General features: G+C 33.3%; 2 protein-coding genes across 2 annotated transcripts; both read left to right on the plus strand.

The window, feature by feature from the left end:
* The first annotated feature begins 2,182 nt into the window (after positions 1 to 2,182).
* On the plus strand, positions 2,183 to 11,292 carry LOC120255395 (protein HEAT INTOLERANT 4). The gene is made up of 14 exons (XM_039263229.1): positions 2,183 to 2,654; positions 3,055 to 3,093; positions 3,166 to 3,219; positions 3,296 to 3,359; positions 3,426 to 3,484; positions 5,791 to 5,915; positions 6,037 to 6,096; positions 7,100 to 7,158; positions 9,028 to 9,101; positions 9,446 to 9,484; positions 9,705 to 9,767; positions 9,914 to 9,961; positions 10,046 to 10,174; positions 10,821 to 11,292. The coding sequence occupies exons 1-14, from the start codon at positions 2,298 to 2,300 to the stop codon at positions 10,866 to 10,868; spliced, it is 1,218 nt and encodes a 405-aa protein (XP_039119163.1). The 5' UTR covers positions 2,183 to 2,297; the 3' UTR covers positions 10,869 to 11,292.
* A 778-nt stretch (positions 11,293 to 12,070) lies between these two features.
* LOC120255397 lies at positions 12,071 to 17,366 on the plus strand. The gene is made up of 7 exons (XM_039263234.1): positions 12,071 to 12,557; positions 13,350 to 13,404; positions 13,574 to 13,648; positions 13,848 to 13,939; positions 16,404 to 16,485; positions 16,739 to 16,822; positions 17,044 to 17,366. Exons 1-7 carry the CDS (start codon positions 12,202 to 12,204, stop codon positions 17,161 to 17,163), a joined length of 864 nt encoding a protein of 287 aa, XP_039119168.1. The 5' UTR covers positions 12,071 to 12,201; the 3' UTR covers positions 17,164 to 17,366.
* Positions 17,367 to 20,190: the final 2,824 nt, after the last annotated feature.

The raw sequence follows: 20,190 nt of genomic DNA on the forward strand, positions 1-20,190 counted from the left end.
ATTGGAGATTTGATAGTTAGGACCATCATTTGGAACATTTGGCTAGAACGGAATGTATGCATTTTTGAAGATCATTTTTCTTCCCTCGCATTGATTATTTTTAAAGTCATTCTTATGTTGCTTACATAGATTGGTGGTGCTCTAGAAACCATGAAGGCAAGATTGGAGAACTCAGTTGCCACAACCAAACTCAACCTTGAGTTCTTAGGGAACCGTATAGAGCCAGGCGACAATTCTGAGAGAGTTGTTTAGACAAAGGGTGGTGCAACTATCCACTGGCATTCCTTTGTTCTCCTTGGCCTTTTTTTATTTTTTTATTTTTATTTTTTTGCTGGTCTTTCTTTGTGTCCGTACTTCTTAAATCCACTCCTAGTGGATTTCTTTTCTGTCTTTTATTGGTTTTGGTTGTTGTTAGCTTGTACTTTTAGTTTCTCTTATGTTTAATCTATCGTGGTTTATCAATTTTTTTTAATTTATGGATGTATTTTTCCATTTGTTATTGAATGCAATTTTTGTAAACTATAAACAAATTATTCAAATAAAATAAAAATTATTGTTGTTTTCTCAAATTTCCCTTTTTAAAGAAAAAATTATTATATGTGAGAAGCAAAATTAAAACAAAAACACATTCGAATAAATTTAAAAGTTTTAAAAAAATTAAAACTCAAATAAGTTTAAAAAAAATGTAAAAATACTTTCTATTTGAATAATAATTTTTTAAAAAATTGAAAAGGTTTTCAAAAGATTAAATTATCTAAAAAGCAATAACAAATTTTCTTTTAAAAATTTGGATTTAAAAAAAAATTTGAAAACAAGATAACTTGATTAAAAAAAAATACTAAAATGCAAACTAACTAATTTTTTTAATATTTTAAAGTACCCAATCAACACTAATAAAATTGTCCTAAGGTGATTTAGATCATAGTTATCAAACTCAACTCAGATAACGATCGATTCATAGCTCCAGGTCTTGGATTAACCGGTTCAACCATTGGGTCAATGGGTCAATGTCGAGTAAATAAAATAAAATATATATTTTTTATATTTTTAATATTTATATATTTTTTTAATTCAAAATATTTTTTTCCTTGAACATAATTATCAACTATCGATTCATAGTTCATACAAATAAAAATTTCAATAAATAAAATGAAAGCATAGTTTTATAAAAAAATACAACTATATAAGTTTCAAAGTTAATAAACTCTTAAATTTGCGATAAAACTGTAATCCATTCGGGTCATATAAACACGCCCGGGTCAATAAAAGAGTTTGACCTATTTTTGATCGGATTAATATCTTAAATGGGTTAAAAGCTAACTCCGCTTAGTGGGCAGTCTGGGTTAATAAGTATGATTTAGATAAGATCACACATAAAAACTTGTCTTCACATGAAAAAAAAACCCTATCTTTTTTTGGTTTTCAAAGGCCTACCCTTGTGACTTCAATCCTTTACCTTGTGGTGCTTGATGGGAACGAAGCTAGATCTGTAATCAAATAATCCTCTTAATTATTTGATTTTGGTGTTTGCCAATTTTGGAAGCATCATTGCTTTTTATAGGCTTGTGTTTTTATTTCTCTATCTACAAGATATTTGTTTTCTTTTTTTTTTAGTAAGAAAAAAATGGTAATAGTGTTAATCCTATATATACGGTGAGGGCAATGAAAATAGAAAATACGGTAAAATTATATTTATGCTTTTAATACAAATAAGTAAAATTTTCCGATTTTTAAATGAAAGAAAAAGATTTTTTTAATAAAAAAATAATATAATACAATAATCATTGGTCATCTCCCAAGTTCAAGTGTGTTTTGAAACTGAAAACAGAATTAGGAAACAGAGAACACTTTTCCAAAACAAGCCCACTGAATACCAGTGTGAATAAAAACTAGAGGACACGTGTCATACACCATCGCCGTTGGTTTGAAATTTCAAACTGGTGAGAACCATCCAACGGCGAAGATTTCCACAGTGAAATCGGACGGTTAAAATTCAGTGTCACTCGATCACAGTCTAAGACGGCGGCATCATCTATCTGGCACGCCGATTAAGGTCATATCCACCGCAAACGTTCATCAAGATTGTGAGTGAATGATGATCTTGAGGCAAATCTACGGTGGATAAACGCTAAAAAGGAGTCCTTGAGATGAATACACTATAAAATGACTTGTCTTGTGACCGTGTTCTAATGTTCGTCTCTGCTTCAAATTCGCGAGCAGTCCGCGTTCTCTGAACGCACGCATAGATCTCCAGCACGGCCTTGCGAAACCCTAACCCTAGTTTCGTTGCTGCAGAGATGAGGAGGCGAAAGGCGCTTGCGAACTCGAGGAAGCGGAAGTCTCCGCCTCCGGAGGAGGAGGTGGTGAGCGGTGGAGTGGAGGCGAGGCAGGAGGAGGAGGAGGTTCAGAGTGGGGCGGTGGAGACGAGACAGGAGGAGGTTCAGACTGGGGTTGTAGAGGCGAGGCAGGAGGATGTTCAGAGTGGAGCGGTGGAGGCAAGGTCGCTGGAGGAGGTTGAGAGTGGAGCCGTCGAGACTAGGCCGGAGGAGGAGGTTGGGAATGGCGGTGTACCTGAGCCCCCGGCTAGAAAGAGGACTCGTAAAACGCCTAAGCCAGAGGCATCACCTGAGTTTTTCCCGGAGAAGCGAAACTTGGTTTGATTCTATACTTTTAGATTTTTTTTAATCCGGTTTTGGTAATTGTTGGGTTGTGGCTTTGAGATTTGTTGGAGTTTTGTGGATTACGTTTTGGATTTAAAGTGGAAGGGCATTTTTTTTTCTTCATGGATTGTGACTGAAAATTTCGAGCTGTGGCAATCGACAATTCTAAATGGGGAAATTACTTTTTCTTACTTCGGATTTCTTCTGTTGTTTCTTTCTTTTAATCTGTCTTTGGTTTTGAATTCAGGGCTTAAATCACATTGTTCTTCTTCTCTTTCTTCTTCTTTTTCTTTTTGAGTTGTTGTTGCTCAAGGGATTTTTTTTTTCCTCTGTGGCAATAATTTTCTATCTGGCATTACAATTATTGATCAAATTTGATGACTCTGATTTGCAGGAGGATTTGTGGCAAGCTGCATTCCCTGTTGGAACTGAGGTGTGTGTGTGGATTGTTGCATTTTTTGCTAGTTTACTCTTGAAGTTATTTTGATTGCCTTGTGTTTTGCAGTGGGAGAACATGGACAAGCTTGGAGAGATTAAGTGGGACTTTTCCAATTTAGAGGTATAAATGAATTGCTGATAATTAATTGCTGATAGATCTGATTTTTGACATCTTGCTTTGTTAAATCTCTTTGCAGAGTGCCTTTGAAGAAGGGGGAGCTCTTCATGGGAAGACTGTCTACATGTTTGGCTGCACTGAGCGTAAGTGGATTTCTAGTGATTTATCTGTTGTCTTAGACAAATGTATTTACTATTACTGTTTTGCAGCTCAACTTCTTGTGGTGAATGGGGAACAAAAGGTCACACTTATTCCTATTGTTGTTGTGGTAAGTTCATGTTCTGAATCTTCTGATACTTTTTCTTTCATGCTTTCAGTGAGCACCAAGTTCTGTCATATATGTTCATCCCTTTATTGTGCAAAACACAGCCAATGAAAGAGCTGGTTGTCATTTTCCTTGTTTCAACACTAGAATACATCTAACTTAGCTTTTTCTAAATTCTAACACTGGATTGGGTAGTTTAAATGCTTCATGTTTTCTTTTGATTCCACAAGTTCATTTGCCATTATTCTTCATTAAAACACATTGGACATATAAAGGAACGTTAAATGTCTTCAATTGAAATATGTACATAGTAAATGGGTGCATTGCCTTTGTTTATCACTTGAATGAAAATTTGCACAAGCTTTTGGTAGGTTTTCTATTGTAGTTTTTTATTGCATTTTGCCTTGCGTAAATGATATCTGTCCTAGACAAATGTTGGTTAACTTTATTGACAAGAACTTGTTTTAACGAATCAAATGATGAATGATGTTGATTATTAAAATGTGTGAGAGGACAAAATAGTGATAGTTCGAAAAGATATTGACTTTTTAGGTACACGTGGAGTGCATTAACCTACCAATAAATCCACAACCTCGAGGGAAGTAGCTACCAGTGCTATTAAAAGCGAGAAATGCGCTCGCCTAGGTGCTCAGGCGAGGTGAGGTCTTAGCGCCTCAACACCATCAGGGCGAGAGGCACCTTTAATGAGACGAGCGCTTTTTGCCAAGCGTCAGGCATAAGAAAAGCGTTTTTTTTTTTTTGCTATTAGCCTTATATTTAATGTTTTCAATTAGTGTTAATTGGGATTTTGAAAAGGCACATTTACTAATAAGGAAGAAAATTAATTTAAGGGAGAAAAACTATGTGATTTTAAATAGGCACACTTATTAATAAGGAATGAAATAAATTTAGGGGAGAAACTAGGCGATTTTAGAAAGGCACACCTATAGGCTCACTAATAAAGAAGGAAATAAATTCAAAGGAGAAACACTTACCATTGCTATTTTTTAAAAATAATGAATGAAGTAAGGGATTAACTAATTAATTAGAGAAAATTGAAGCGGTAGTAAAAATTGCCATCTAAATCTAGTGATGGAGATGAAGCTAGTTTAGGTGATGAGGATGATGATATTGTAGAATTAGATGACTTATGAAGACAGAATTTGCACACTAAAAACTTGAGTGGTTTTAATTTTTATGAGTGTTTTGCTTGACCTTATGTTATGCTTTGCTTTGCTTGACTTTAATTATTCCAAAGATTATATATATATATATATATATATATTACTTTGCTCAGGTGTGCGCCTTTCATGGCGTCTCTCGCCTTAGGCAATAAAAAGTCCTATCGCCTTAAGGGCGCTTAGCGCTTTTAATTACACTAGTAGCTACAATAAATCAAAAGTTACACATCTCCTTAGCATAGCCTTTTCCTTTATTTTTAACTGATGGTGCTTAGACCTCTAGCAACTTTGTGGTTACATGGCTTCATGTTTTTCATAATGTAGTTCTGTTGTTTAGAATTGTATGGCCATTGAAAATAAATGGATTTATTATGCAAATCCTGCTATTGGAAAATTGCAACTCATAGGTTTTATGCTGTCAGTGCATGACCCGAAGGGGTGTAGGCCTATAATCTTATGCATTTTGAAAAGGGTTTTCTGTTAATGAAGTATTTCAAAATTACATCAGGGAATGCAACATTCCTTTGCCGCTTAAATTGATTCAAATATTTGGATATGGGCTCAATTTATATTTTATATGTATTTGTCGATTAGAAGAGAGCCACAACATTCTGATGGTATTGCTTTTCAGCATAATTAATTCCTTGAAGAATATGCCTTGTAAGGGAATAATTTTGCAAACTCAGTCTGCTTCTGTTTGCTGAAACCAAGCAAGCAATGGTGGGGGCGTGTTGGTGAATGTTTTTTGTAGATCAAGATTTAGTGACAACAAAACTGTTATACCTGCTTTGGAAAAAATAATTGGGACTGATATGGGTTGCTGAAAATGAATGGTTGTGCTGTTTCTATGGTTTTTATTTAATGAATTATATAGAGATGTATGAAGTAGTGGGTTATGTTCCCTTTTTTGTTTATATTCTTTGTGTGTTATGTTACTCTTACTTAATGGTAATGTTTCTAACTAATCAAGGGATGTAATTATGGCCCTTTTCATATGCATTATTCTCTCACTGGAGAGTTCTATTTATCAATTAATACAACACTTTTTTTTCCTATGTATTTTGTTTATTAAGCTGTGGTAGATGATTGGTATCTTACTACTCTTGTTTTTTTTGCTTGCTTGAGCAGGTTGACTCTCCTATTCCTCCATCGGATAAAATAGGCATAAAATCTGTTCAAAGGGCGACTGAAGAAATAATTCCAATGAAGGCCATGAAAATGGCATGGGTTCCATACATTCCTTTGGAAGACAGGTATGTCAAGTAAATATTCTGGGAATTTCTTTCTTTCTGTTCTTTCTCTTGTTATTTAAATTGCTGTGGTTTGTGTTTGTTGGAAGATGCATTGCTTGATTAATTCTTTCTTGTTTTATAGGCTAAGTCAAGTCGATAGGTTGAAGACCCAAATCTTTACCTTGGGATGTACCCAAAGGAGGTATTGTTCTTGTGTTTTTTGCCTTTTAGTCCTGTGCTCCTTTTTAAATTTATTGTCTTTGCCTTGAATTCATGTAATGCACAACATTCATCCTTCTTTTTTTGTTCTGTGTTAAATGACTCAAATAGTAAAATTAGTTTTCTAAGGGATGGCATATTGGCTTTGATATTCGGAATCACTACTCATTTCTTTCTATTCAAAGCTTGGTAATGTTATATTGCTGTGCAATGGAAACAAAGAAATGTATGTATGTTGAAATGTGAATTAAATAACCCATTAATATGCTTGATAATAAAACAGCACTTTGCATTTGAAGGAAGTGAATTTAGGGCATTGCTCGTACTTAGTTTTGAGTACAAAGTTTCAAACACATCCTTGTTATATTTTAAATTACTAAAGAAAATTTCTTGATCTACTTAATTGGAAGAATTAAATATGGAAAATTGGATAACAATTTATTGTTGTTTACCTATTTTTACAGTTTTAATAGCTAGCACAAAGCAGTAGTATAAGAACTTAAAAAATGTTTAAGTTCCACTACAAGTTCACCACTTCACCTGAAAGAATTCAAACTTCATTAAAATTTAAAGGAATAAATTGTAAATGTTATTTTGTTGTTTCAAAATTACCATTGGAGCTATAGGCCAAGTCCCAATGAGCACTAATAAAGTCCACCATCCTTCATGTCTGATTTCTTTTTGCAACCTAATGTTTAGCACCTTCAGATTCTTATATGGAAGACAAGGTTTTTATAAATGGCTTCTTATGAGTGTTTTTCCTTGTTTTGAAATGTAACGCTATGACAGCTTATGATATCTAGTCAATGGCAAAATTATTTTTAATTTATTTTTGAAACTTCAGTTTAAAATATGTCTAATTTAAACACAGGTGATATTAATTCTTTGTATCTTGTACTTTTGCAATATCCTAGCATGATTTGGTATTTTCCATTATTCTCCATGCAGATCATGATTTGGTATTTTCCATTGATTTTTCCATGCAGATCTGCTTTAAAGCTTCTGAAAATTGAGCGTGTAAAGCAATATGACTATTGCCTTCCATGTGAGTTTGTGCACATTTTTGTTACCTTCTTAATGTTTCTATACTTGAATGTGCATGTCATGCGTGTTCTAATCTATACTTTTAAAAGGCTTTATCTCTATTCTGTTGCATTATCTACAACAAACTTGTATGTAATATCGGCATGCAAAGGGTATTTAGCTCAAATATGGTGAAATGTTAGGAATTTCTTTATAACATTTGTTTGATATTTTCCTAATTAGTGCCTATGGTGCATGCTTGGGGATTTTTGTTTGATGAGATTTAACACTTAAAACTTTGTTCTGGACCTTCTCAATTTGATTTCTTCATAAACCTTTGTTTTGCACCTCTACTGTGTTTCTTGATTTTGGATCTTCAGAAACCTTCTAACTGTACCAAATGCAGGAGATTTGTTAGTCCTTTCTGATCCCTCAATGACAGTTATGTATTTTCCGGCCTAATGTGCATGCGGGCTGTATGGCTGCGCTGGACCTTGTGTTTAAGTCACAGAAGTGAAGTTCAGCCACTTCAATGGTTTCATTTCCCTGAAGGCCCAGAACTCAATTCTTTCTCAACAACGAGAAGATTTTAGGATGTCTACTTCTGATAATTTTTCTCCCAAGTTGTGCTTCTGCCTGTGGGATAAAGTTTTTGTCCCAATCAGAACATAATTCTTCAAATTTTATTTCTTCATTTATAGCGGTCAATGTTGTTTTAAATATTTCAATATGAATTCTTAAAGTATAACTTTGAATGTCATTTTTAATTGGATTTTAGGTTACCCTGTTCTCATCTTTCTTATTGTAATTAATTATCATTTCTTAAAATATTACAACCTAAACACCAACACTTTTACTTCAATTTTAAGGTTATTGTAATTAATCATCATTTCTTTTTGGGTTTTAGGTTATGCTTCTGCCTGCGGGATAAAGATTTTGTCCCAGTCAGTACATAATTCTTCAATTTTTATTTCTTCTCTCATAGCGGTCATTGTTGTTTTAAATATTTCGATATGAATTCTTAAAACATAACTTCAGATGTCATTTTTAATTGGGTTTTAGGTTGCCCTGGTCCCATCTTTCTTATTATAATTAAATATCTTTTCTTAAAATTTTATAACCTGAACGCCCAAACTTGTACTTCTTCAAATTGTCATGTCTTAAGAATTTATCTAGCAAGTAGCCTACCATCAAGTCAAACAAGCCTCAAGCTTCATCTGGGTGAAGCAGTCTATTTAACTGTCTAATAGTAAAGTAGCATTTTTACTTTTTCTGGTGTATTATTTGCTTAGCAGCTTCCGCAATCTTTATCAGAAATATGTCAAGAAATTTATTTGTGCAATAATGTTAAGTGTTTGCAAAGAAATTTGAATAATATGGCTCCAGGGACAATTGGATTAGTAGTTTTGGATTTCATCTTTTTAGAATCTCATTCAAATTTTATGGAAATGACAGCAAATACAAATAAAGTCTGATGATGTTCATTTTTGTCAAGGCTGGTTAAGTTTGTCGTTTTGTTAAAGTTATTGTCATTTAACTGTCTGCCTGATTTAGCATGAATGTTTTTCTCAGCTAAAATTATTTTGGCATTGCTTGTTGTTTGCATTTATTCTAGGGACACAATTGATTAGTAGTTTTGGATCTCATCTTTCTAGAATCTTGTTGAAAGTGTGTAAATGACAGCTAGTACAAAATAAATTCTGATGGCATTCATTTTTGTTAGGCGAAGCTAAATTATTTTGGCATTGTTATTTATCTCTTACGTTGCTGTTCAGGTAGCTTGGCAATGTCTTGTTTTGATGTTCTTTACTCATGCTTACCTTGTAGTGTTAATATTTTATCTTGTTCTGACTGTTTATTGAATTAATAGAGTTCTGTGAATTCTTGGCAGATTTTCAGCCTTTGAAGGCAGATGAAGATGAAGATGATTCAGTGGTTAATATCATGTTCCCGCTTGAACCTCCAGTAAGATAATTCTTAGCTGTGTGTCTGCGCCCACATGCATGCGTGTGTGTGTGTGTTTTCAATTTGCTTGAAATTCTCTTTCATATTGTCTAGTTGTCTTTGGAATGCCAATCAGTCAGGGTTATTTATGCTTAATCTATCATCACAGCAGTGAAATGTCATGAAATTTGTACTTATGTTTTGTTATGTGTGGCACCCATGCTATCTGCTAAGATGAAGTAAATACCAGTAAATAGTGGTTTGTGTGGTTTTTAAATGCAAATTTTCTTAGAGTTAAGATCTGACTATTTTCTTTAAGTGCTAAATTGATATTCTGATTTTGCATTTTCTTTATATTTTTTCAGATTGTATGTGATTTTGATTGGGAATTGGATGAGTATGAGGTATGTATATTTTTAATTTCAGTCTGCTGTTCCCAACTTTGAATTCTTTTTGCTGTATGTTGGCTTTCATTGTTCTCCTGAAGTAGTTGATGTGATAAATATTAGAGCTGATTTCTTTAGAAGCTGTATAATTGATTAACTGTATCGTCTGTTCTTTAATGCACACTGTGGCCTTAAACAACCTCATCAGAGTGTTAATTTTTAGTCATCTTTTCTTCAGGAGTTTACTGATGAGCTCATTAAGAATGAGGCATTGCCTCACGACAAGAAGGATGAATTCATGGTAAGTGTATAGGCAGCAGCATGTTTTTTAATGTTATATCTTTGCATTCTGTTTTGTTATTCATTTGTTTTTGTAGTTTAATTTTCTTTCTGTTAAACACTCATAGAATGACATATTGAGCTTATTGTCCTCTTTTGCTTTATCAGGCTTTCGTGAGAGAGCAGGTCAAGGAAAGAAAGAAAGCACAGCGTGAGGTGCAATGATCAACAAAAGTATCTTGTCATTTACATCCAGAGTTGATGGATGTGGATTTCCTATAACTCTGTTTTGTTCTGCAGGCAAAGCAAGCCCGACAAAATGCTATAGATGCAATGGATGATAAAACAAAAAGTGCTTTTGAGAACATGAAGTTCTATAAGTTTTACCCAGTACAGACACCTGATACACCTGATATAAGCAATGTCAAGGTATACCTTTTTTGTGTGCTGCATATAGTCCTATAGTTTACTTGGACACTGACGAAAGACATGTTCTCTTTATTATTGCTATATTCAATTGGGTTCTTCTTTCTGTCACCTATCTGTTTAGCTAAATTTCTAATACCTTGATCTGCTAGTTCATTATATGCAGTCACTTGAGTTCTAGTCTTCTCTGGATAAGATGATAATGATGAATAGATTGATCTCCATTCATTTGTTTTCACGTCCCTCATCGGTCATTGTCTAAGTGCTGCTGGCTGCATTTTGGCAAATGCTTATGAAGCTTTCACCAACTTCTGTCCAAAATTAGTACCATATCTTTGTTACTTTTACATTACATGCATCAGATTTCATCATTATCCTTTGCTTGATGTTTAAGTTGAAGCTAATGCATGCTATTCAACTTATTTGTATTAACAATCACATGACAGAAATTATACTTTCTGATTATTTCCATTTTTTTAAAAGAACCAAGCAAAAAAATTCAGCCTTTGATTAACGTGAAAATTGTTCTGTCATGGTTTATTTGTCAGTAGCATACAGCAACAAGAGTTTCATTATATGATCATATTACATATATCCTTTCTGGATTTCCCTTTTAAGAATTTTTAACTTTCTTTGGAGTTTCTTACAGGTACCATACATAAATCGATACTATGGGAAGGCGCACTTTGTCATGTAAAGATTGCTGAGTTGGACAGCCGCCAATGTTTTGTTATTTTACTCCAAAGACTATAAAATCAATTTCATTTCTTCGCGTCAATAGCATAGATTCTGAAGATATTTGGGAGTTCATCTCACCTCTCCCTGGATCAAAACTTTTTGAGTTGTAACATTAGCTGGTTAGCAGGGCCCCTCTCTATCTAAACAGATTATCGGGCTAGGCTCGGCTCAAATCTTTTATTATTTTCTGCTTCCTTTTTGTTATATTTTCATTTAAGTTGGGGGAAGAGGGGAATGGTGTTGGATACAAAAAGCATTTGTAGCAAACTTAATAAGTTTGGAATTTTCTGAAAAATGTAACATATTGAAATTTTGAATCTGACTGAACTATTTGTTGCAAAAGCTCTTCTGTTTATGAGGTGACAGTTGCTCATTCAACGTTATTTCTTAGTGTGTGAATTTGGTAACCATCTTGTATTGGTTTTCAAATTGGGGATGAATTGCTTGTGGTGCGTATTTACTGTATAAATTCAATAGTTTCAATTCTGCAAGTTAGTCAATGTGTTGAGGTTTATAATAAACGAAAGAGGTGCTTGATTATGCGCATGGTTTTTTAAATAATGGAAGGTAATAAGAATTATTTGGCGCTGTTCGTCTTTATTAAAAAAAAAAATCATAATTTGTATTTAGGGCATTTTTATTCAAAATTAATAAATTTTTATTTCATTCCACCCCTATTTGCTCAAGGTTGAGGGAGGAGATTTTTATTATTGGGTTTAAAATCTCTTGATAGTAAAATCGTGATAATAGATTTTTCTCAGTAGCCGATCGATCATTTACCTATCGCAGATGCGCTCTTGTGCAGAGTGTTCATTTCGAGTGTCGAGGAGTTCGATCCTCTCGTAAGCGTGAGAGCCATCTGTTCGGGTCCCGAGCCACTGCTCCCCACGTGTTCATCCCCGGGCTCCGGGTGAGCTGCCTCCACGCTGTTCATCCCCGGCTCCGGGTGTTCGTCAGCAGAGGCTTTTCGCACTCCTGCCTTCGGGCTTCAAAAATATATTTAATTATATTTTTTAAATTTATCTTCAACGCTGTTACGAGTACATTATAGCTCTCACAAAAGTTAAGGTAAAAATTCAAATAATGGAGAAGGCGAAAAAGCGAAGAAAAACAATTCAAACCTGAGAGATATTCTTAAGGTGATACTCTGTGAAGTTGTGGCTGTGAACATCTCTACTATTCCCACACTCTTCACATTCCTCAAATGTAGCGTGCAGCAGCCACTCAACCCAGGTCTCAAATGCACACACACACACATCTTGACAATCACAGGCCAAGCTTAGATTTTTGCCATGGCCAAATTTGCATTCCATGGGGGTCTCAGAGTGTCCGTCAATGGAGATTTGTCTTCTTTTAGTTCTGAATCAAGGGATCCATTGATACTCAGAGGCTTTCGATGGAAGAGGTGTCAGGAGAAGCATGGTGGAACTCACATGACTGGCAAAGGGGTTAGGTTTAGGTTCTCTGGAGATGTGAGGGTTTACTCAGCTGGGAAGAGGTCTAGGGGCTTGAAAGCTGAGGATCTTTTGGATGATGATGATGATGATGATGATGATGATGATGATGATGATGAAGAGGAGGAGGTGGAGTTGTATGAAAGGGATGAGCTATCCTGTTTTAGAGGATTGGTGTTGGATATCTCTTATAGGTCAGTGTTTATGTTTATGTTTTTTTTTTTTCTACTTGCTTTGTTCTGAGAAAACAGTGGTTATGGATTATTGGTTGCAAATTTTTTTTTTTTGGACTGTTTATCTTTTAATTCTGTTTTTTATTTACTATATGATTTGATCACCATTCCATTAAGATTACTGTTAGATTGGATCTTATTTTGTTGCTCTAAGTAATGTGGTTCTTCAGCATTTGTCTGATACTTTCATCTAGTCCCTGCGCTGTGTGGGTTTCTTGGAATTGATAAAAATTAAAAAATCAATTGAATTGGGTTGATTTGAAGTTAGATAAAATGATAATGGCATAGTATTTCAGTTACAAGATGCTTTATAGTTGCTGTTTGTAACTTTCTTTCCGATTTGGGTTTTGCAAATTGATGCTTTTGCTATTTTTTGATAATGTCTAAGGAGGACAAATTGAATTATTAGGCTCAAAATAAAAAAAAGGAAGATGCCAATTTCTCAATTCATTTGTTCCTGGAACATAAGTTTAAAACTATCTATATCATTTATGACTTGTGGATCAGGAAGAATCACACACACACACCCACATATGTATAGATGTTGGTAAACATTTTGACAGTTATTTATTTTGCTGTCATCTCATTGCTAAAATAATCACATTGTACTCTTTTAACAAAATCACATTGACACCTAAGTGTGTGCTTGTTTGTGAATATAAATGTTTTGGTGTTCTTTTATGGTGCTTATCATTTATTTTCAGTGATCATGCTATGTTTCTTACAAATCTAATAATTCTGTTACTTCACTAGGCCTGTAAATGTTGTGGGTTGGAGACGTGCAATCTGTCTGGAATTCATGGAGAAGGTCAGATATTTTCAGCTTGTTTGAGTTGTTTGTATATTGACAAATTCATGGAATTAGTGATTGGTGCTCCTTTTGTGATATTGTGTGAGTTTGGTCCGTTTGGAAATGATGCAACCTGCTTCTAGAGGTTGTATGTATCAGTTTTAAAACGTTCTGTTTTTGTGAACAGGCTGAGGTTCTGGAGTATTATGATCAGACAGTCTCTTCTCCTCGAGGACCCTTTTTTGTCCCTGCAGTGTTGAGGGTATGTATGCAACCATTGATTTTGTGTAAATAATTAGCAGAATGAGTGGGCTTTTTTTTTTCCTCTCATTGACATCATCTTAACCATTTTTGACCTGTGGGAAACTAAAAAATTACTTGATAGGTGATTTTGCGGAGCTTGGCTACTGATCAATTCCTGACAGAATACTGAAAATTACTGAAATTTCTTCCTTCATTAGGTTCCACATCTTTTGCAAGTTGTTAAGAGGAGGAGAGTAAAGAACAACCTCAGTCGGAAGCGTGTGTTTTTCAGAGATAACTATACTTGTCAGTAAGTGTCCTTTGCCAATATCTATTCATTTAGAATTTGCTGATGCCTTTTGTCAGTAAGTGTCCTTTGCCAATACCTATTCATTTAGAATTTGCTGATGCCTTTTTTAGATATATATGCATGAGAAAATTTGCCTTCTTCTTTAGTGTTCTTTGTTCTTGCTTTCTTCTCAATAGAGCATATGCTAAGTATTCAATTTTTTATTCAAATTTTCCTTAGGTTTTCTTATCATGCATGATTAATTCTTCAAGACATTCAACTGTCTTGATTTTTCCAAATTTGGTAATACATTACTTAAAATGCAATTGCTCGAAAAAGAGAGAATATGATGATCAAAGTATTTTATATATGTGCAGATGTCTGTTTAGTTTGCAGAATAAATAAATAATGAACAACCTATTGATGCCAATTACTCTTGATACATATTCATTGGAACTTTCAACATACGTATGTGAAAGATAACTACGAAAACCATCAACCTGTTAGAATTTTTTTACTGTAATACAGTATGATGAAAATCAAATATTTTAATTTTCTTTTCTTTAATTTTGTTTAATATCTCCATTATTTCCATTGGCATGACTTTTTTGAGAGCTATTTATCTGGTTATTACAAGGCAAACGAACAAGTTCACTTGTAACCAGATTGGATGGACTTGGCTTGAGTGAGTCAATCCATGTTCTAGCTTGGGTTGTCAAGGTTTAGTAAGCCTTATGCGATCAGCTCATTGTAGCTTGACTGAGAAAATAATTTGTAAAACAACCCAACTCAAATCACATAGGCTTGTTAGATTGAGGAATTTACTTTTTTGAAAATTTCTGTTTCTAGTAGTAAGTTTTAGATATAAATTTGCATTCTCACTATTTCATATTCTTATTGAGGTTGTCAATTGATCATGCTGCTTGCTAGTGGTTCAAACTTGAACTCGATAATTGAGCTTAGTCAAAGACTGGCTTGATAGTATGGAACATATGTCTGATATAATGTATATTATCTATAATATACTATTATAAAATAGCGTGTATTTATATATATTTTAAGAATAATAAATACATGCTTTATAGCATTAGAAATTACTTTTAGTTTTATAGAGTCAGGTGAAACACTCTGAAATGTAAATGTTGTTTATATTTTAAAAAATGTATAACTTATACTGTGTATTATTTAAATAAAAATTGAGTTGTAAATGAGCCTTTTGCTTGATGAGTTCCCACTTGAATTCAAGCCTGATTTATTTTCAAGCTAAATCAAGTGGAGCTTGAGCAAGCATATATAGTTGATATGATTTCAAGCCAAGCATGAGCTTAGCCCAACCCAATCATGGCCAGCCAATTTACAACCATAATTCTTATTACAAGTAATCCTTGGAGTTAGAATCCAATGAACGTGCTTTTCTTTATTTGTGGCTTGTTCAGAAATCATGCTTGTAATCCTAGCTTTAACCTCAGTTCAACTGTTATGAAAGAAACATGAATATCTTAGAACTGTTCACTAACTTGCAAGGAGAAATGTTGAAATTTTTTAAATTTTATAACTTTTATAATATTTGAATGTTGCCTTTTAATTCAAGCTGTTAAATCCTGTCATTTCAAACTCCTTTGATATAACATTTACTTGGATTGTTCTCTTCTGTTGTATGTGAATATTCTTGTTTTATCTTCCAATCTAGTATGACTGAGAAATTGGTCTACCGTCTAGATTTTATTTTCTTCTTTAACCTATTCATATGATGCTGATCCTGATCTCAGGAAATTCTTTACTGCTTTCTCTCCTCTTTGATTACACTCATAAACATTACCTACTGAAATTCCAGTAAGTTACTCTAAATTTACGTAAAAGTGACACAAGATAAACCTCGTTTATCGTGTCTAGGGGTGTAATCGATTGAGTTCGAGCCGAGCAGTAGGGAGCTCGAGCTCGACTAAAAATTCGGTACTCGATACTCGGCTCGAGCTCGATCGAGTATTTATTTTATAGCTCGAACTCGACTCGGTACACAAATCGAGCTACTCGAGCTCGCTTGATTAAGCTTGAAAAAGCTGAAAATAACCATAAACATTATGCTCGAGCTCGAAAGTTTTTCCCCTTGATTTTTATCAAATAAATCTAATGTTATATATATACATACATGCTCGATTAGGCTCGTGAGCACTCGAGCCAAGTATCACAATATTCGAACTCGGCTCGCTTGACTACTCGAGCTCAGCTCGACTATGACCGAACTGAGTTCGGGTTTTCACCGAATCGAGCCCGAATAGCTTGCGAGTAGAGGTGTATCATTTACACCCCTAATTGTGTCTGCCTTTTTAGTTTGAACGATCAAGCAATTTGACAATTTCTTTTATCTATTTTTGATGTGATAATCTTTTGGAGGAGTTTATAAAGCTTGATTATGTATGCTAATGATTTAATTGTCTATTCTATCAATCTTTGATTTGCTGATGAATGGTCTTATTTTTACTAGGTACTGCTCTTCACGGGATAACTTAACAATTGATCATGTTTTGCCTGTTTCACGTGGTGGTGAATGGAAATGGGAAAATTTGGTGAGCAGTTTGTCTATTTTTTTTCTCACATTTTGCTTTATGGAGATTTAATTGGATAATTAATGTGGAAAATGTTCTTAGTTTACTTTTTCATCAATTTACTTATAATTAGTCAATTAAAAAACTAGGTTAACAGATTTGCAATGTTGCCATGAATTGACAACATGGTCAAAATACAACAAAAATTGCTTGTGAAGGGTTAAAAACATGTTTATTTTTTGTTCATCAGTTTTGTTTGGTTTTTCCTCCCTAGGTCACAGCTTGTTCGAAATGCAACACAAGGAAAGGTCAGAAAACTCTTGAAGAAGTAAAAATGATGCTGATAAAAACACCAAAGGTTCTCTTTACCCTTTCGTATGCTCTCATTTCCTAGCTAGGACTTGAACTTGTTAGAGCAACAACATCGGTTAATTTTAAAAATATAGATTTGAATATATAAGCTTGGGTCTCTCATCCTATCAATTTTAGTGTTTTGCATTGAATTTGGTCCAGATATTATGTTTGGTTTGTATCTATCACAACCTATATCGATTACTGCTCTTTTGGTTCCTTTGGCAGGCTCCAAAAGACTATGACATACTCGCCATCCCTTTGACGACATCGGCAATGAACATGCTAAGGACCCGAAAGGGGGTGCCCGAAGAATGGCTGCAGTATTTATCAAAACCGAGCCCTTAGTCAGGACGGATATTTCGCGCATGAAGTATATTGTGTCTATAGCTCATTCCTTGATCACTGAGAATTGTTGTTCACTTGTGCATCAATGTAGTTCAGTGAATTCAATGGTTTCTGGATTCAATCTGTATCTTTGTAGAACCATGGCAATTAGTGAATCCAATGTACATTGTTCCTATTGATGTAGAAAATTATTTGAATTATAATATCAAATCTCTTGTTAAATATGGGCCAGTTTTGATTTTTAATTTTTATTTAAAAATTTAAAATTATAAGATTTATTTTTGAAAAAAAATGTTTGCATACACTAATAAAAGAACCATTGCTATGCATTCATAAAAATATTCACATACCTTTACAATTTTTTATTTTATAAATAAAAATAAACTTAAATTTTTATATAAATATAGAGTGGTTTTTATTTTTTTTCATTTCTTGAAATGAATAGAAAAAAATAATAATTTAATCTTTTTATAAAACATTTAATTGACATTTAGCGCGAAGGGCATATAAAGAAATCAAAATGATTTATAGAATTATACGGGCAATTTCCCATTTTGTAGAGCGCGTATAATTAAGAATTTTTTTTAATTTGATTCGATTTCTGTCACGCCCCGAACCCAGCTCTATGGACCAGGGACGCCGACAAACGGCCGTACACCTAGAAGGCCGAAACCAAGTAGGCATACAAGGCCTCAAAACCTGAAAAAAAAAAATTAACAACAGATTATGAGCTTGACAGCCCAGTAAGCACCCACTAAAAAATTATAGGGATCATTTACAAAAAATCATAAATTATCAAAATCAAAATCAGAAATCAAATTTATTTCAAATAAACACAGATGTCAAAACCAAGCATATAGGTCCCCCAAACAACTATTGTCAAAACAAAATAACAGATCTCATATATTTATCCTCGGTGACCCGAGCCAAAATATTAGAACTCATAAGTTTAACCTCGGTGACCCGAGCCAGAATTATCAGAGGCCGTTATTCTTTACCGACGGAAAGCGGTGGGAAACTATAGTTTATATATCAGAGTACATGTCGACACGGTCAGTGTTTAATCCCCAGTGACAGGGTTATTGCAAAGTTAGTTTGGGGAACTACGAGTACTTTGTCAAAATATTTCATGTTCACAAAACAATAAACTATCAAAATTCATACTGGGCAAAATGCAAGTAATTTGCAGTCACATGATCCCATTTGTATCATATGAAAATAATCCAGTTAATTGAATCCAAACCAAGGTTGTCAGACCCGGACCGGCCCGGCCGGTTCAACCGGAAAAACCGGGAACCGGCCATGTGGCCGGCCCGGGTATACCCCATTGACCCGGGTATTAAAAAACCCGGTGTTAACTCGGTGACTCGAGCGGTTCAACCGGAACCCGGTTGACCCGTACGAGTTAATCGAGTCACAATGTTTAATTTTTTTACATTATTTAATAATTTATTATTATTTTTCTCATTAAAAAAATCACAAAATCGTGTATATTTATTAATATTAATTTATAATTTATAATCAATAAATAGAATCACAATATATATATCATAAACATACCAACAAAAAAATTAACATTTAAAAAAATAAAATATATTAATGTGTTATATAAATACTTTTATAAAAAAATTTAATTTATTAAGAAAAATAAAAACAATAAATGAGTGTAATTTTTATTATAAAAAAATAGAAAAATTAAAAGTATTCTAATTAAATAAAAAAATATAAGAAAATTTAAAAACAAAATAAAAAAACTCAATTGAGATATAAGAATTAGTGAATTAAATTTCTTATTTATTTTTAACAAAATCAACCAATAAACAAATAAATAAATAAATAACATCGAGAGAAGTTCGATAATTATATATTAATATATTAAATTTGTAAATATTTAAAAAAATGTAAAAAAATAAATGACATAATTAGAAAAACTCTCATCGTATATAAGGTCATTTATCAATTTAAATATCAAATTTGAGTAGGTTTTTATAATACAATTATGGGTTTAATATTATATTTGCTTATTATTAATTATTATAATATTTTTTATATTTAATTATTGACCCTGGTTCAACCCCGGTTCGACCCGGTCGAACCCATTGACCCCTGACCCCTGTGCTTAGCCGGGTCATTGTCCGGGCCGGGTCTGACAACCTTGATCCAAACATGAACAGATAATAAAGAAAAACACAATAGTAATTAATCAGAAAGTAAATAAATATCTGGAATTCAAAAATTAAGTAATCCAAATGTAAATAAATAATTTAAACCTTTCAGATAATTATAATCCAAAATAAAATATCATTAACCGGAACTTTAAAATAATTTAAAATAATTCCAAAAATAATAATAAATAAATAATTCAAAATATAAATAAATACATAAAATCTTTATTTTTCTCAAAATTTTTCGGGATGTTCGGAAAAACTAAAAGTATATACATATAATATGATTTATATGTAGGATACTTACCTGATTAACAACCAGATTTTTGAATTCTTACACCAATCGAGTATTTCTCAGAAAGTCCTAATTTGGGAATAACCCATCAGAATTACAAGTAAACAAATTCTAAAATTCACACGAATGCAAAAACAAATAAAACACTAACAAAATTACCAAGGTCAAGACCAATAACCAACTCACCTACAAACCTTAAGATTAAAATCAGCGTAGCTTTGCAAATTCTAACCCAAATCAAAAATTTCAAACTTATGAGAAAACTAGGCATCTTCATCTAAAACATATCCAAACCTCACAATGATTTGAGACCTACATAATTTAAGCCACCAGTATTAAAAATTATACTTATGTAAACCAACAGTTTCAAAGATGCCTATTGCAATAAAAAATATCTCACAACATATAACTTCAAAAGTAATACAATCTTCCTGACAATAAGATAACTCAGAAATGAACAACTTTCCTATTTTTTTACCTTATCCAATTCAATCTTCATGATTATCAAAAATGGCCATAATTCTTCAGGCTATGCATAGAAATATCATCTGAGACACTTACACCAAT

The sequence above is a fragment of the Dioscorea cayenensis genome, unplaced genomic scaffold (assembly GCF_009730915.1).
Source record: "Dioscorea cayenensis subsp. rotundata cultivar TDr96_F1 unplaced genomic scaffold, TDr96_F1_v2_PseudoChromosome.rev07_lg8_w22 25.fasta BLBR01000980.1, whole genome shotgun sequence".
Classification (NCBI taxonomy): domain Eukaryota; kingdom Viridiplantae; phylum Streptophyta; class Magnoliopsida; order Dioscoreales; family Dioscoreaceae; genus Dioscorea; species Dioscorea cayenensis.

Excerpts from the sequence above, each read along its gene's own strand:
- LOC120255397 (XM_039263234.1), top strand. The coding sequence starts at position 12,202 with ATGGCCAAATTTGCATTCCATGGGGGTCTCAGAGTGTCCGTCAATGGA. Across the intron at positions 13,649-13,847 it reads TTGTCCCTGCAGTGTTGAGG|GTTCCACATCTTTTGCAAGT; the intron begins GTATGTATGCAA and ends TTCCTTCATTAG. Across the intron at positions 16,823-17,043 it reads TGCTGATAAAAACACCAAAG|GCTCCAAAAGACTATGACAT; the intron begins GTTCTCTTTACC and ends TTCCTTTGGCAG.
- LOC120255395 (XM_039263229.1), top strand. The coding sequence starts at position 2,298 with ATGAGGAGGCGAAAGGCGCTTGCGAACTCGAGGAAGCGGAAGTCTCCG. Across the intron at positions 6,097-7,099 it reads TTGGGATGTACCCAAAGGAG|ATCTGCTTTAAAGCTTCTGA; the intron begins GTATTGTTCTTG and ends TTTTCCATGCAG. Across the intron at positions 9,102-9,445 it reads TGTTCCCGCTTGAACCTCCA|ATTGTATGTGATTTTGATTG; the intron begins GTAAGATAATTC and ends ATATTTTTTCAG.